This window comes from Phyllostomus hastatus, unplaced genomic scaffold (genome assembly GCF_019186645.2).
Source record: "Phyllostomus hastatus isolate PE091 unplaced genomic scaffold, TTU_PhHast_1.1 phas_contig_62, whole genome shotgun sequence".
Taxonomy (NCBI): Eukaryota; Metazoa; Chordata; class Mammalia; order Chiroptera; family Phyllostomidae; genus Phyllostomus; species Phyllostomus hastatus.
This window is the reverse complement of record NW_025333921.1, coordinates 9651101-9668363: the sequence shown is the minus strand read 5'-3', so window position 1 is coordinate 9668363 and position 17263 is coordinate 9651101. Positions and strand designations below refer to the sequence as shown.

General features: G+C 35.4%; 1 protein-coding gene across 4 annotated transcripts in view; it reads right to left on the bottom strand.

Annotated features, from left to right (window-relative positions):
• PRPF39 (pre-mRNA processing factor 39) overlaps window positions 1-17263 on the bottom strand; it is a 46916-nt gene that overhangs the window by 7968 nt on the left and 21685 nt on the right. For 2 of the 4 annotated variants that reach the window (XM_045848539.1, XM_045848540.1), the window contains 5 exons: window positions 17050-17212; window positions 16802-16920; window positions 11108-11275; window positions 1734-1899; window positions 1191-1298 (listed from right to left, as the gene is read on the bottom strand). In XM_045848539.1, coding sequence (XP_045704495.1) covers window positions 1191-1298; window positions 1734-1899; window positions 11108-11275; window positions 16802-16920; window positions 17050-17136 — 648 coding nt within the window. In that variant the 5' untranslated portion in view covers window positions 17137-17212. The remainder of the gene's footprint in view (window positions 1-1190; window positions 1299-1733; window positions 1900-11107; window positions 11276-16801; window positions 16921-17049; window positions 17213-17263) is intronic. The other 2 variants (XM_045848537.1, XM_045848538.1) reach the window with 2 other exon arrangements.

The following is a 17263-nucleotide window of genomic DNA, read 5'->3' as shown; positions in this document are numbered from 1 at the left end:
AAACTCCAAAAAGCAAAACTTCAATTTACCACACTCCAAGCACTAGGCTGAATCCACATGAATCAAGTGATGCATAGACATACCCTGCTGTACCCTACATGCAAATGTAGATTATATACATATACTGTGCCATTTTATATAAGCAACTTGAGCAGCCAAGGATTTTGGTATCCACAGGGTTTTTGGAATCCTCTAGGGTTACCAATACTGTATTGCATGATTTCATTAATATAAAAGGCCATAATAGGAAAATCTATAAAAACAGAAAGTAGATCAGTGATATCTTAGGGCTGGGACTGGGGTTAGAAGAGTATCAAGTGAGTAAAGGAATAGAGGGGTGAAGCCCTGGCTGGTGTAGCTCAGTGGATTGAGCACAGGCCTGTGAATCAAAGCATCACTGGTTTGATTCCCAGTCAGGGCACATGCCTGGGTTGCAGGCCATATCCCCAGTATGGGGTGTGTTAGAGGCAACCACACATTGATGCTTCACTCCCTCTCTTTCTCCCTCCCTTCCCCATCTTTCTAAAATAAATAAATAAAATCTTAAAAAAAAAACAACCCTGTAAACAAAAGAATACAAATGAGCAAAAAACAGAGTGCATTAAAAAAAAAAAAAGGAATAGAGGGGTAAGATCTATATGGTAAGGTTTCTTTTTGAGGTGAAAAAAATATCCTAAAATTTACTGACTTGTAGTTATTTGTGAATATTTAAATGAACTATTGAATTATATAATCTAAAGAGATGAACTATACATATGAATTATATCTAAAGCTGTTAAAAACATAAATAAAAAATCAGAATTATAACAAAACCCTCATTTTACTGTATACCTAAAATAGGTGCATTTTGTTGTGTGTAAAGTATAACTCAATAAAGTTGACTTTTAAAATTGAAAAATTATAAAAAGCACTGTCTTCATTAAAGAGATATCTTGCAATTCAAGGAAGTCTAAATCTAGTAAGATTCTGAAACTGATCATGGAAAATGATAAACTTGGTAATGGGAGCAACAAATGGGACAAATACTATGACTTAAATAAGTAAAAGTAAAGGAAAAAAATAAAAAAAATAGTATAGAAAGTAGTTAAAAAAGTAAAGGAAAAAAAGTAGTATAGACATTACTTGAAACTGAAAAATACATCATTCCTCTTACTATATTTTCAAGATAATTACAAAATAAAAGCACTTACACCTTCTTCAAATGTCCACCTTTTACTAACTTCATGCTCATTATAATTAAACATTTCTTGATGAATTTCAATGATTCGATGCCTCATGTTTTCTATTTCAGTAATTAGCTTGGGAAGAAAATGAAAAAATTTAAAGTCACACAAGTTATATACCGAAATGTTTAAATATCACTGCATTTTACCATTATCTATACATAGTTTAGTCTTGGAATAGTGGCAGGTTTTAAACTGTTATCAATTTTATGCAAGTACAATCAACAGTACTAAAATTTGTAAGAGAATTTCCTTACAAGCCACTTTCTAATTTGTTTTTTAAATAGGGCTTGTACAGCACAATTAGGCAAAATATTCTTTTTAAACTATGTCTCATAGTAAAATATATTCTCTACTTAAATTCCTATTTAAACTATACCAGCTAAAGAATTCCCACTTACCTTAATCAGAAATTAACTTTATATGAGCTATAAAGAATATCTCATACACAGTCAAATTGATACAAAGTCTAGTTTCTCAATGGATTTTTAAATCAGTCTAATTAATTACCTTTGCTGGATCAGTGATGTCTTCAATTCCTGATGGCAGATCATCACCAGGTGGACCATCATCACCACTATGTCCATTTACAGAAGCTAATTCCCTTCGCAGCTGAATAAACTGTTCACCAGTCAGAAGATCTCTAGGCAAATTATTCTGTACATGCTCTTTAAATCTAAAACACAATAAAAATACATGCTCTGTTAACTCCTACCACACATTTCTCTTTCAAAGGACCTCTGATTTAAAGAAACCGAAACCACAGCCTACTACTTCACAAAACAGTCTACCGACATCTCCATTTCCTTTCTGCCTTTGCAATAGTATGAAGAAGGCATGGACAGGCATAAAGTCAATCCCAGTTTTATCTATTATTAGTTTGACTTAAGAAACATTTTCCCCTTCTTTTAAATCCTGGTTTCTTCTTCTGTAAAACTGCACATGCCCTATTTTGCAAAGATACTATAAAATTAAATATAGTTATCCATATTGAAATTATAAATGATCACTTGTAAATGATCAACGTTTGCATTTCCTTCCCCACCTCCCAATTATTCATGAATCCATGTGTCTGTATCAAACACTCCACTGAAATTAGCCTTAAGTAATGAAGAACCTTTTACATGCAAAATTAAATGGTCACTTGTTTCATAATACATACACAGCTTCTACTCTAATGATGTCTTCAGTACTTGAAGCTGATAATAAGCACACCTTCCTTTTAGAACATTCTGCATCCATGACTCTGAGTTACCACTTCTTTGGTTTTCCTCCAAGTCTCTGACTGCTTCTTGATCTCCTTTGAGGGTTGCCCCTTACTATCTGCCCCTAAAGACTAAGTATTCCTAAGGATTCAACTCTGCATTTTGTTATCACCTATTTTTACATATTTCTCTGGCAAATCTTATTATTAATACAGTTAAATAATAAGTTCATTATGACTTGGAACTATAACTCAAGCCCAACTTTTCTCCTAAATTTCACATTAATATATCCAATTATTAACAATGCACAAAAAATACACAGCATTTTGCTGTGTGTAATGTGCACTTTTTTGCCCAAATTTTTAAGGGAAAAATAAGGATATGCATTATACATGGGTAGTACCTGAAATACTGTCTATCTGTTCTCGGGTTTTGTACTTATTTGTTACATAAAATTTCTTCTACCATATTATGTTAAAGAATAAATGCTAAACGAACTTTATAATATAAAAAACAAGTATCTAAATATAAAAAATTGAATTAAAAAATTAAAAGATTTTCCCCCCTGAAAACATGGGTCAAAAACATGAATGTGCATTATACATGGCAAAATATAGATTAATTTTAAGCAAAGATCATTTTGAAAAAATATTTCATTTCATTCAAATTAACTCATATATATACACAAATTTTAACCCAATACACTAATTGTAGGAGCTAAATATCTCTACTATCTCAATTTGGAAACTTATATACAAAATGTCTTAAACTGTCTTCACCCACAAATCAACACCCTCCACATTTCTGATCTTGATTAACGATACTATTAGCAAATCAGTTTCCCAATGTCTTCCACTTAAATTAACACCTATATTCCACTGAATACCTAGTTCTACTAATAAACACACCTTCATGCCTTGTTCACTTTTCACCTGGATAAACTGGTCTTCCTGCCTCTAGTCTCACAACTCTCATGCCCACCCCAATACTACTACCAAAAATGTTACCAAAAATTAAAACTGAAAAACAAAAGAGTAAACACAATCATAAGCCCCTCCTGTCAAAATAATTTTAGTAGGTTTATCCAGCAGTCAAGCTAAAATCCAATCTTCTCAGATAAATCTTTCATATTGTGACCAAGCCTTTGACCCAAACCTACCTCTTCAATGTAATTAACGGACATGGTTGTACAGGTACCACATATTCCAACATGAATTTCCCAAGTCTCTTAAAATTGATTTAGGCTATTGACACACCTAGATTTTTAGACTTTCACAAATGTATGCAAATGACATTAGAAAATAATTTAAATTACGCAAAACCTACAGATAAAAAGCTTAACTTGGACCATTTCACTACTGGGAGGAAAAAATGTAGACTGCTTTATTTTAAAAAACATCAAAAATAAAGAGGTAATTCTCAAATATATAGTAACCAAATAAACAATTTAATATTCAGATGTTAAAACTCAAAATGGAGGCCAAAATACAGGCAAGAAACTTGAATAAGATAAAACTGAAAATTACTTACAGAGTATGAATTTAAAATAAGTGCTACATTGTACAGTCTTTCAAATGGTGATAAAATGCATAATACTAAGCAGTAATTTTCCATCAGCTTTTTCTTTAATAAAGAATGGACGAGTGTCTAATATACATTATTCTCTCTTTCTAGGTGTTAAGAAAAAGATTTAATAAGCTTCAAAAACAGATGTGTGAAGGATACAGAAGATAAAACAGTGTTATTAGTGCTAAGATAAATAGGTAAAGTGATGACACAAATGACAGAAGATACTTTCTAATACCTGAATGAACTGAGATTCCCAGAGAAAACATTAAGCTGTATATTCTTGAGAAATAGGAGTTCACCAGAAAAATGGAAGTGAAAAAGGTATTAGTAATAAAAGTATAAAACATCCACCCTTTAGGAAATTATCAGTACAAGGGTATTTCTAGAGGTTAGGAACTTCCAAAAACTAGATCTGGGAAAGACATTACAAAATCCTGATGCTGAGAAAGATTTATTAGACATTTTCTTAAATATTCAGTGTACAAGGTCTGTCTGCAAAAGGACTAATCACTGTTAATATAACAAGAACAGTTTGTGTGACATCAGTGTAACTTAACATCCGAGGAGAGCGGACTGAAATGAACATGCATGAACGACTTAACTGTAGTAGTCACTGGGGACAGCACACACTGTTGAGTGAGCATGTGTACTGTGTGGCTGATGCATGTGAAATGAGCAAGAACAGCAACAAATCTGCCTCAAGTTTTGTGTTAAACTTGAACACTCCCCTGCAGAAACTATTTGTATGATTCAGAAGGTGGCAGCTATGGGCAACTGGTGATTGGCAGCTTCATCCAAAAACAAAAAAACAAAGAAACAAACAAAAAAAACCACGCCTACTCATGCATCACATTTCATGTAGTTTTTTGGCAAAACTTCAAATCATCCAGGTGGACCCAGACCCCCTAAAGCCCAGATTTGGCACCCTGCAACTTCTGGCTTTTCCCCAAACTAAAATCACCTTTGAAAGGAAAAGAGATTTCAGACTGCTGATGAGACCCAGGAAAATATGATGGGGCACCTAATGGCAATTGGGAGAACTGTGTGAGGTTCCATGGTGCCTACTTTGAAGGGGACTGAGGCATCACTGTCCTATGTACAATATTTCTTGTATCATCTTCAATAAATGTCTCTATTTTTCATTTCACATGACTGGACACCTTGTGGACGAACACTGTATATCCAATATGTACATCTGCATAACAGAAATATTTCTACTGTAGCACTTAGAGTACTTTTCTTAACATATTTCATTTCCATGAGGCCAAGCCCACTCACACATAGCTGAGGGATTTGAGATTTTGTTCCTGTAACATAAAAAGTTTATCATCTGTTACACGGCAAGTGCTAACTAAATGACTTTAAATAGGATGAGTATATTATGCAAAAGAAAATATTTCAGTGATCTCAAAGCAGATAGTCATGTGAATCTATTTATACAACTAAGATTTACCTACATAAACACTACTTGTGAGTTTGCTACACACTGATAAAGTGGTTCTCAATATATTAGTGAAAAAAGCACATTAAAGAGTACTATGTATAATGCAATCAACAAATTTTTATTATAAATGTATATGCACTTTTAAAAGTCTAGTGGGAGCTCAGTTAGTTGGCACATTGTCCCAATACACAAAGGTTGCAGGTTTGATCTCCAGTCAGGGCAGATATTAAGAGTCAGTCAATGAATGAACAAGAAGTGGAACAACAAATCAAAATTTTCTTTCTCTCTCTCTATATATTTACATACATTTATAAATATGTTATATGATTTTAAAAATTTATAAATATATACATACATATATAAAATTTTAAAAATAATAAAATTAAAGAAAATATCCTAGTGGAATGATTCATTAAAAAAAAAGATTTGGAGGACATTGTACAAGAACTTCAGGGTAACACCGTCTAGTTTCTAGTCAGCTTCCAACCACTTACTAATGCTGTGACCTTATATGAACAATTTAATCTTTAACAGTATCTATACCTCCCTGATTTACTGTGAGGATTAAAGAAGTTACAGGGCACTCAGAACAGTATCTCCTAGTCATATTTTATTTTCCTTGCTAAAAGTAGGGTTTTTATAATCATAGATTTTAGCTTTATGTTAGATTGTAGAAAAATTGGTTTATGAAAAGGCACCCCTTTTTGTCATGTTTAAAACCTTTGTGGTGATCTATAGATTCAATGCAATTCCCATCAAAATACCAATGGAATATTTCACTGAACTAGAACAATCCAAAAATTTACATGGAACCACAAAAGCCCCCGAATAGGTACAGCAATCTTGAGAAAGAACAAAGCTGGAAGTACCACATTATCTGATATCAAACTATACTAAAAGGATACAGTAATCAAAATAGCATAGTAATGGTATAAAAGCAGACATATAGATCAATGGAACAGAAGAGAGTCTAGAAATAACCCACACCTATATGGTAAATTAATATTTGACAACAGAGGCAAGAACATACAGTGGGGTAAAGACAGACCACTCAATAAATGGTGTTGGGAAAATTGGACAGGCACAAAAAATGAAACTAGACCACCTTCTTATACCACATAACAGGTTTATCCAAAAGGTATCCAGCCATGTGATATGAAAAATAGAGACATTTACTGAAGAAGACACAAGGTACAAAAACACTATATGTACATGGGACAATTATGCCTCAGTCCCCTTTAAAGTAGGCACCTTGGGACCTCACACAGTTGTGCCAACTACCATCAGCTGCTCTGTATTACGTTCCTGATCTTATCTATGATCTGAAATCTCTTCCCTTACAAAGGTGATTTTAGTTTTGGAAAAAGCCAGAAGTCACAGGTGCCAAACCTAGGTCGTAGGGTGGCTAAATCACCTGGGTGATTTGATGTTTCACCAAAACACTGGATGATATGTGATGAATGAGCAGGCACGATGTCATGATGAAGCTACTAATCACCAGTTGCCCGCAGCTACAGCCTTCTGAATCACCTGAATGCATGCACATTCCAGTCCATGCTTCTTGGCGGACAGGTTACACTGAAATTGTGCAAACCATTCTTGTTATATCAACAATGGCTGAACTTTTCCTGCAAAGACCTTGTACAAGAGTGAACTCAAAACAGATTAAACACTTAAATGTAAGACTCAAAAGCATGAAAGTCACAAGAAAACATAGGCAGTAAAATCTCAAACATTTCTCTTATTTTTTCTGATATCTCCTGGGCAAGGAAAAATAAGTGAGATTACATCAAACAAAAAAAAACCCTTTACACAGCCCTGGCTGGGTAACTTAGCTGCCTAGAGTGTTATCCTGATAAGCAACAGTTGCAGGTACAATCTCCAGTTAGGGAAACCAATGAATACATGGATAAGCGGAACAACAAACAGATGTCTGTCTGTCAGTCTGCCCCACCATCTTTCTCTAAAAAATAAAATATAAGTCAATAAATTAAAAGAAAAAGATTCATTCTTATTGAAAGTTACTGCACAGCAAAGGAAACCATCAACAAAATGAAAAGGAAAAAAGGATAAATATTAAAAAACATTTTTAAGCCCTGGCTGGCGTAGCTCAGTGGATTGAGCGCGGGCTGGGAACTAAAGTGTCCCAGGTTCGATTCCCAGCCAGGGTACATTCCTGGGTTGCAGGCCATAACCCCCAGCAACCGCACATTGATGTCTGTCTGTCTGTCTGTCTCCCTCCCTCTCTCCCTCCCTTCCCTCTCTAAAAATAAATAAATAAAATCTTAAAAAAAAAAAATTTTAAACAGAAAAAAACAAAACACTGAATGGGAGAACATATTCCCCAATAATACATATAAAAGGTTAAAATCCAAATTTTACAATGATTTCATACAACTCATCAAAAAACAATCCATTTAAAAAATGGGCACAGAACCTGAAGAAGCACTTCTCCAAAGCTGACATAAAGATGGCCAATACACATATGAAAAGATGCTTAACACCACTACCATCAGACAAATGTGAATTAAAACCACCATGACATATCCCTCACACCTGTCAAAATGGCTATCATCAATAAATCAACATTCACAGGCCAGCAGAAAACTGAAATACAGCCATGCATTTTTATATCTTTCATTTTGTTTTTTTGATCAAGTTATTTAAAATTGCCCTACAACTTACCATTTGCATGTGTGTAACCCACTCTTGTAAAATAATCTTTCCATATGTCTTTGTTTGAAACAACAACAAAAAATCAACAAACAAGTTAGTGAAGAAGTGGAGAAAATGGAACTCTCCAACACCATGGGTAGGAATGTATATTGGAGCAGCCACTATGGAAAGCAGTTTGGAGTTATCTCAAAAAATTAAAAATGAGCCTGACAGGTGTGGCTCAGTGGTCTGGGGGTTGTTCCCACAAAACAAAAGGTCACCAGTTCAATTCCCAGTCAGGACACTTGCCTGGGTGGCAGGCCAAGTCCTCAATTAGCAGCATGCAAGAGGCAACCAACTGATGTTTGTTATCGCACATTGATGTTTTTCTCCCTCCCTTCCTCTCTCTCTAAAAATAAATAGTGTAAATAAATCTTTTTAAAAATTAAAAATGTAACTGTCTTATGATTTAGCAATTCAACTTCTGGGTATATACCAAAGAGAACCAAAATACTGATTTGAAAGAATATATGCACCACTATGTTCACTACAGCATTTTCCTTCTTTTCCCCCCAAGATTATTATTTATTTACTTTTAGAGAGAGGGGAAGGGGGGGAGGGAGAGAGGGGGAGAGAGAGGGAGGGAAAGGGAGGGAGACAGGGAGGGAGGGAGGGAGGGAGAGGGAGAGGGAAACATCGACGTGTGGTTGCCTCTTACATGCCCCCAACTGAAGACCTAGCCTGCAACCTAGGCATGTGTCCTGACTAGGAAATCAAACCAACAACCCTTTGGCTTAGGGAGGGGGGAGAGGGAGAGGGAAACATCAACGTGTGGTTGCCTCTTACATGCCCCCAACTGGAGACCTGGCCTGCAACCTAGGCATGTGTCCTGACTAGGAAATCAAACTAACAACTCTTTGGCTTGCAGGCCAGAGCTCAATCTACTAAGCCACACCAGCCAGGGCTTACTACAGCATTATTTATAATAGCCAAGATATGGAAGCAGCCAAACTGCCAATCAACAGGTAAGAGGATAAAAAAGATGTGGGGTAAATATGTAAAATGGAATATTACTTGGCCATAAAAAGAATAAAATCTTACCACTTGAGAGCGCATTGAGGGACCTAAAAATTATTATGCTTAGTGAAGTCAGTCGGAGAAAGATACTACCACATGAGAGGACCCAAGATGGCAATAGAACATGTAGAAGCTACACTAACCTACCACAGGACGAAACTGGAATTAGAACTAAGTTATAGAAAATCATCCAGAACCACCAACTGAACACCGATTGGATAGAAGCATTATAAACACAGGCAGATGAAGGAAGCCACTTCACCACAATGAAACTGGTAGGGAGTGCAGAGCAGGCATGAAAAGACTGGCTGGGCTCCCACGGGTGGCAGCAAAAGTTCCAGAGGGATATTCCTGAAGACAGGGGATTCCCCCTGAGGTGGGGTCTAAACCCCAAGCTGGGCTACCCCAACTTACAGCAATAGAATCAGGAAAGGAACCCAAATAAGATACAGTTGTAAAAAATGGCAGGGTTTCTGTCTACCAGGGAGATATGGCTAGAGATGTAGACAGTGTCTTAAAGGGCCAACACACAAAATGCCATTTACAGCCATTTACTCTGGGCTCCAGCAAAGGGAGGGCAGAGTGGACTAGAGACAAGGGAGTAGAGTCTGGGACTGGTGATTCTAGGGAGAGAACTGAACAGTCAGCCATCAGGATCCCTATGCTGAGTCATTCCCCATACTACAGGAGCCATCTCAGGCAGAGTACTCCCCACCAAGAGGCATCAGCCTGAAGGACAATAGCCCTGCCTATAGGCATTACTCTGCCCACCTTGTGGTGCTTAAGCCCTGCAGCTGATGAGTAGAGCTGTGAAGACATTAAAACTGATTAATGCTACAGAAAGTCTGCGGGCAGAGGCAGATCGCTGGGAGCTCTAAGACTTCAGTAGAGTCTTCCCTGGGCCTGGCAATAATAAAAGCCAGCCTTGAAGTGCAGCCAGGTTCTTTTTGCACACACAAAGGGCCCAGGAGAGGAAGCCACACACACGGTGGACCACTGATACCTCCAAATAGGTGGCCCAGGGCAAGTCAGAAACAGGGTATGAGTTAGGCCTGCACCAGAGTCTTATAGATCTACCTGTTATATAGAAACAAACATAAAGAGGCAGCAAAAATGGGAAGACAAAGAAAAACCCCAAATGAAAGAACAAGAGAATTCTCCAGAAGAACTAATGAACAGGAGGCAAGCAATTTATCAAATAGAGTGTTTAAAGTAATGATTATAAGGATACTCAACAGCATGAACTATAAAATATTACAGTTTAAAGAAGCATATACTTATCAACACAGTTCTATTTTCTTGATCAGAAAGACTGAGACCATATCAATTAGATACTTTGAGTATATCAGAACTTGCACACAGAAATAGCTGTTTTAACAGTTCTAATTAAAATGAAATGATACCAGTTTTAACGGAAAATCATAGTAGGAAATTGAAATGAAACGATTTTGATGCTTTGACTATAGATAGGGCTTACTACATAAAATACATACTTCACCATTTAGATATAGATATTACATGAATCACAAGCATATACATTGAATATATCAGTTAAGTTTTAAACAAGCATCTATTATGTGCCATGTACAGGGTTAATTTAGTACTGCAAACAATAATTAAAGTAAGATTCTATTTACTCATTCCTTCACTAATCTGAAATACCTCAGTCAAAAGACAAGATTCCTGTTGTTTCCTCACCTATAAAATGTAAGGAGAAACCGATGTCTAAAAACAGTAAAATTCCTAACGAGTTCATAAGATACATGGGAAAATGTCTAAATTTAAAAATGTATAAATTGTGATTCTGGACAAAAAAAATAACATTCCCGCTTGCATCTAACAGACTTAACGTTTCAAGAGAATTATAATCTCCACTATTATGAATTAATAGCCTGAGTAATCACAGATTTTAATGATCTAATTTTTCCACCTACCTCTGAAAATGATGACTATACAGCTGTGTTGGAATACCAAGAATACGATCATATATAGCTGTAACTTCTCTCAGGTTTCCCTGTTCATTCTCCCAGTTTATATACATTTCCCACAGTCTGTCAGATCGGAAATCTGTTCCTGCAGCTAGAACAGCGTGCTCAAAAGTTCTGAAAAATTAAATTACCCTTAAATTATCTTTCTAAGATAAATGCACCTTAAAAATATTATTTCTATATTTTGCAATATATACGAATATCGAATCATTAAGTTGTATACCTCAAACTGATACACAGTAGCTACCCCTTATCCACAGGGGATTAGTTCCAAGACTCCCAGCAGATGCCTAAAACCACAGACAGAACTGAGTCCTATCTATTTTTTTTTTCTATACATACATACATACCTCTGATAAAGTTCAATTTATACATTAGGCACGATTAACTAACAATGAAGTAGAACAATCATAATATATTATAATAAAGTTACGTGAATGTGGTCTCTCAGCAAACTAGCACAAACTTATCTTTCCTTCTTGATAATTTCATGATTAGAAGATTTGCTCTTACCGTAGATCTTAGCGACCTCAGCATACGACATTTTTTCTTTCCTTATTAAGTCGATAACTTTCACCTTTTCACTTAAAGGAAGCACTTTACGGCTTCTCCTTGGCATATCTGAATCACGAGAATCACTACTCTTGCGCTTTGGGGCCAATATTAAGTAAAATAAGGGTTACTTGAACACAAGCACTGCAATACTACTACAGTCAATCTGAGGGACTAACAAGCAGGTAGCATATACAGCGTGAATATGACGGACAAAGGAATGATTCCAATCTCCGGTATGAGAGAGAAGGAAGTCACAAGATTTCATCATGTTATTCAGAATGGCACAGACCTTGAAACTTATGAATTGTGCCCTGGCTGGTGTGGCTCAGTGGATTGAGCGATGGACTGCAAACCAAAGGGTCAGTGGTTCAATTTCCAGTCAGTGCACATGCCTGGGTTGCAGGCCAGGTCCCTAGTAGGGGCCGTGCAAGAGGCAACCACACACTGATGTTTATCTCCCTCCCTTCACTTCTCTCTAAATATAAATAAACAAAATCTTAAAAAAAACTTATGAATTATTTATTTCTGGAATTTTCCAATTAATATATTCAAACCATGGCTGACCACAGGGAACTAAAACTGTGAAAAGCAAAATTGTGGATGAGAGAGCCACTACTACAATACATATCAATTAAAATTCAATTTAAAAAACTTTAAAAATAAAATAGGTAATGATAAACTAAAAATATTTAACTGCTTCCTATACAAATAGATTAAAAGAAGGAATAATAAAGAAGTGTGCAAGAGCTGCTTAAAAATGTGAGAAAACATAAAGGAAATAAATATACTTTTATGTAGTTTTACCATAAAATTAAAATTCAAAACATACACACTGCAAACATGTATTTGTTAAACTTGAAATGTTTGCTGAATAGATTCATTTATGGCAGAAGATACAGACAATTATTATCAATTTAAGAAATAATTTTCAGGCAAAATAACTCTCCAAAAAGGGATCCAGCTGCCTTGTAAAGTAATGAAAAGTATACATATATCTTAAAACTCTCAAAAATCTTTCCTAATTCTAAAACTCAACAATTAGTCCTGGCCAGGTAGCTCAGTTGGTTAAAGCATCACCCCTATGCACCAAGGTTGCTGGTTCAACCTCCAGTCAGGGCACATACAAGAGTCAATCAATGAATATATAAATAAGTGAAACAACAAATCGATTTCTCTCTCTGTTCTCTCCAACTCTCTAAAATAAATAAACAAGTAAATAAATAAATACAAATAAAATTCCAGCCCTGGCCAGTGTAGCTCCATTCCATGGAAGGGTATCATCCTGCAAACTGAAAGGTTGTGGGTTTGATTTCTGGTCAGGGCACATGCCTGGGTTACAGATTCAGTCCCTGGTTGGGGCACGTTGGAGAGACAATGGATCATGTCTCTCTCCTCATCTCTCTCTCTCTCCCTTCCCCTCTCTCTAAAATCAATAAGCATCTCCTAGGGTGAGGGTTAAATAAATAAATTTATTTCCATAATTCTAGTTTATTACAAAAATATATATTTTTAAATACCGAACTCATGTCAAGACATTTCTGTAAACAATTTTAATCATTAGATTTGAAACCCCAATGGGATAAAACCTTTAGATACATATTTTCAAAATAAGTATTTTAGAATCAAGAGGGATTTTTAACAGTCTCCAACTATACTACCTAAATTAATCTATAACTTTAACAGGATCCCAATCAAAGCTCTAAGAAATTTTGGGTGAATAGCAAAGCAAAAATTCTAACATACATTTGGATTACAAAAATGTAAAATATTTTGTGTAATGAGAATGCAGGAGTTTTTCTGAAAAATAATCAAAAGAAATTAGGAAGCTATAGTAATTAAAGGTATGGCACTTGCCTGGGAACAGAAAAATGTTTCAAAAGAACGTATCAGTGTATACTGAGTATTCAGCATATGATAAAGAAGGTAGTTTAAATCAATGCAGAAAAGCTGGACTATTCGATAAATTTAAAAAAAGGTTAATCTCTACTTCACAAAGGACACAAGCAAAATGACAGATAAATGATTTTTTAAAAGCTATTTTAAAAAACAGAATACAAGATTTATTTATTCTTGGCAAGATAGGCACAGAACTCATAAACCAATATAAGACTGAACACTGAACAACAGCAACAAAACAAAACCTCTGTATGATAAAAGCATACCCTAAACAAATCAAAAGGTATGCCAAAACTGTAGGAAATATGTTTGATATATACAGATAAAGGATTAAGAGTGTGTGTATATATACATGCATACATGCATATATTTGTGTGTAAGGTTTTTAAGAGAGTAAAATACATGTCACAGCCTCTGCAGAAACCCAAAATGATTCAGGAAATTAATGCACCAGGCACTAAGAAAGTGGAGGAAGTTGGAAGAGGAAAGATAATAAAAAGATAGAATATTAAAAAGAAGATCTGATTAATGAAGGGTCAGAAATATGAAACCTTATTTCCTGCCCAACTATGGAAATTCAGAAACTAGGTACACATTCCCCAGAAATTCAAATGTTCCTTCAATGAAGAAACTGCTTGGAATGGGAATAAGATATGATGTCATCACTGGGACTCCAACAATCCCAGTAGCTACCTGATCACTTTACTGTTAGGTCCTCCAGGCCAGCTAAAAATGGATCCCAATACAAAACACAGAGAACTTCCATTCAGTTTACTAATATCTAATCCAGAAATCAGACATGTCAGAGATAAAAACAAACAAAACAAAAACTTCAGAGGAACAATGCTAGGAGCAGAGAAAAACTTCCAGTATCCTTAATATCCTCAAAGAAATAATAAAAAGAGCCCTGGCTGGTGTAGCTGAGTGGATTGAGCACTGGCCTGTGAACCAAAGGGTCGCTGCTTCCATTCTCAGTCAAGGCACACACCTGGATTGAGAGGCCAGGCCCCCAGTGGGGGACATAGGAGAAGCAACCACACACTGATGTTTCTCTCCTTCTTTTTCTCTCTCCCTGCCCCTCTATCTAAAAATAAATAAATGAAGTCTTAAAAAAAAAAAAAGAAAAGAAAGAATAAAAAGATATGCAGCCATGGGAGAAAAGGAGAATATAAGAAAAGGAACAAAGAACAAGAAAGAGTCTTGGATATTAAAAACAATAGTGAAATCCAAGGAAAAAATATCAAAATATGAATATACAGAATAGAATTTCTAAGAACTGAAGAACATAAGCATTCCAGATTGAAAAGGCCCACTAAGAAAACACAAACCGATTTAGGAAAAAAAAAAATCCATACCAAAGCACATCATTAGAAAATTGCATTCAATCAAAGATAAGAACAGTTTAAAAGCTTCTATGAGGAAAGAACAAATCATATTAAGAGAATCCAGAAGAATGATATCATACTTCTGAACAGCAACACCAGAAGCTGTAAGTGAATGAAGAGATACCTTCAAAGCCCTACAGAAAAATTACTTTCAACTCTACATCCCACTGGACCATCAATTTGGGTGTTTGAGTCATACAGGCCTTGATTTTTTTTTCCCCCCAAGCATCCTTTATCAAATAATAGGATGTACTTCTCTAAAAGGTAAGCATGAACCGAGAAAGAGCAGGATCTAGTAACTCTTAATAAATAGAGCCAGAAACCAAAAATGAGGTAAAGACATATCCTAGAATCATGATAAAAAAAAAAATCCCCAAACTTAACTGAACAATAATTTAAATTAAAAAAAAAAAAATCCCCAAACAACTGCTGTGTGGCAGAAAAAGAACAGAACCACCAGTCCAGATTACAGAAGAGAAGGTACCAGGAGAGACAGCTCCAATAGGGAAGGGAAGGGAAGGGAAGGGAAAAAGTGGAATTTATAGATTTCAGTGTGTAATTAAGTTCTTTTAGAATTTTCATATTAGGTTGAATTTTTAACTCCCAAAAATAATTTACAAAGCATCTGTACATTATGTAAAGTAGTTTTAGTACAGACTACTGAAAGTAGCTGTTGGAGAAGGCGAAAAATTTCTATATGTTCCAAAAAATCTAGGCAAATGGAAAAAGGGGGAAGGAGCAGAGCAGTAATTAACTCCAGGAAAAACAAAAGGCTATGAAGCCTACCCATTTGGAAAAATGAGGAATGGAATGACAGGACAGAAATGAACTAAAATTCTTAGGCTACCATAACAGACTCATAATGTCCTCAGCTAATGAAGACAGAGAAAAAGCAGCAGAGAGCTACTACTATAAGCATGTTAGAAAATACAAGAAACAGCTAAAATATCTGAAGAGTGGTAGAAGGTTTACTTTTTGTTACAAGCAGTTCAATCCTGACTTTTCAAACTACATATACATGCTTGAATAGAAATAAAAACCAAAAAATTTTTTAAATCCCTAAAGTAAGTAAGAAAAAGATAATCCAAAGGTAAAAAGAGCAAATCATATGAACAGGCAATGTGAAAATACCTTATACAAGCATATAAAAAGATGGCAAACCAGGATAAGTGATTTAGAGATATGTAAAAAAAAAAAAGTGATACCACTGAGAAGGTTAAAGATAAATGTGCTGTAGCTATGGGAAAATGACTACCCTCACACACTGCAGGGCTTTAAAATACCACTTTTGAAGACAAATTTGATAAAATATAGCTATGTATTCCCTTTGACAGAATTCTTTTTGGAACATCTCTATACAAATACGCTTACAGAGATGTTCAGTGAAGCACTGATTATTCCCTACAAATAAGAATTTGGTACCTTGATATAGTACCAAATTCTTGATAGTGTAAAATAATTTGCAATGGTTAAAAAATTATGGTTAAGATTTCAAAACATTCTGTTAAAAAAAGGATATGGTATACACATATATGTGCATCTGTATGTATCTGAAAGAACATACATCAAGCCATTAACCAGGAGAGTGGAACAGGGGGGTATGAAATGGAGGGGGACTTTATTATCTGCTTTTTTAATAATCATGCATACATTTATTACATGTATCATTCTTTTTGAATAGTGAAAAATATATGGAAGTCAAACTTTTAGTTTAACATTCATGAATACTTCTATTATCAACATAAGAATACTTGACTTATAATTTACATCTTTGAACACAATTGAGTATCAGAGTTTCACATACCCTCTTATTGTACTGTTTGTCTCAGAATCCCCAGGGTCCAATGTTTCCTTTAAGAAGTTTATATAATGTATCCAAAGGTCAACACTAAGAGGTATTGCCTGAAGCCCCCGGCGGTACACCTAAGAAGAAAACAACAAAACTGTACTTCAAATATTTAATTACGTATTAACAGAGAGGCAACACTGTGTTATCCGGTGAACCTTAGAAATACTAATTACTGGAATTTTGTTTAAATAATCTACCATTACCATTTGGGTGGAGGTTGGATAGAACATGGCAATGTTCTGATCCCCACGTGCAGAGTCTTGATCTTCAAAGCGCAGCAGTCCCTGCATTCTGACCGGGTTGTGTGGGCAGGCTTTGGGTTACAGACCATAGGGCACAGACCCATTAGAGCACCAATGACAGCGTCTGACCAAAAATGCAATAAGACGTAGCAAATGTGACTAGCAAACCAACTAT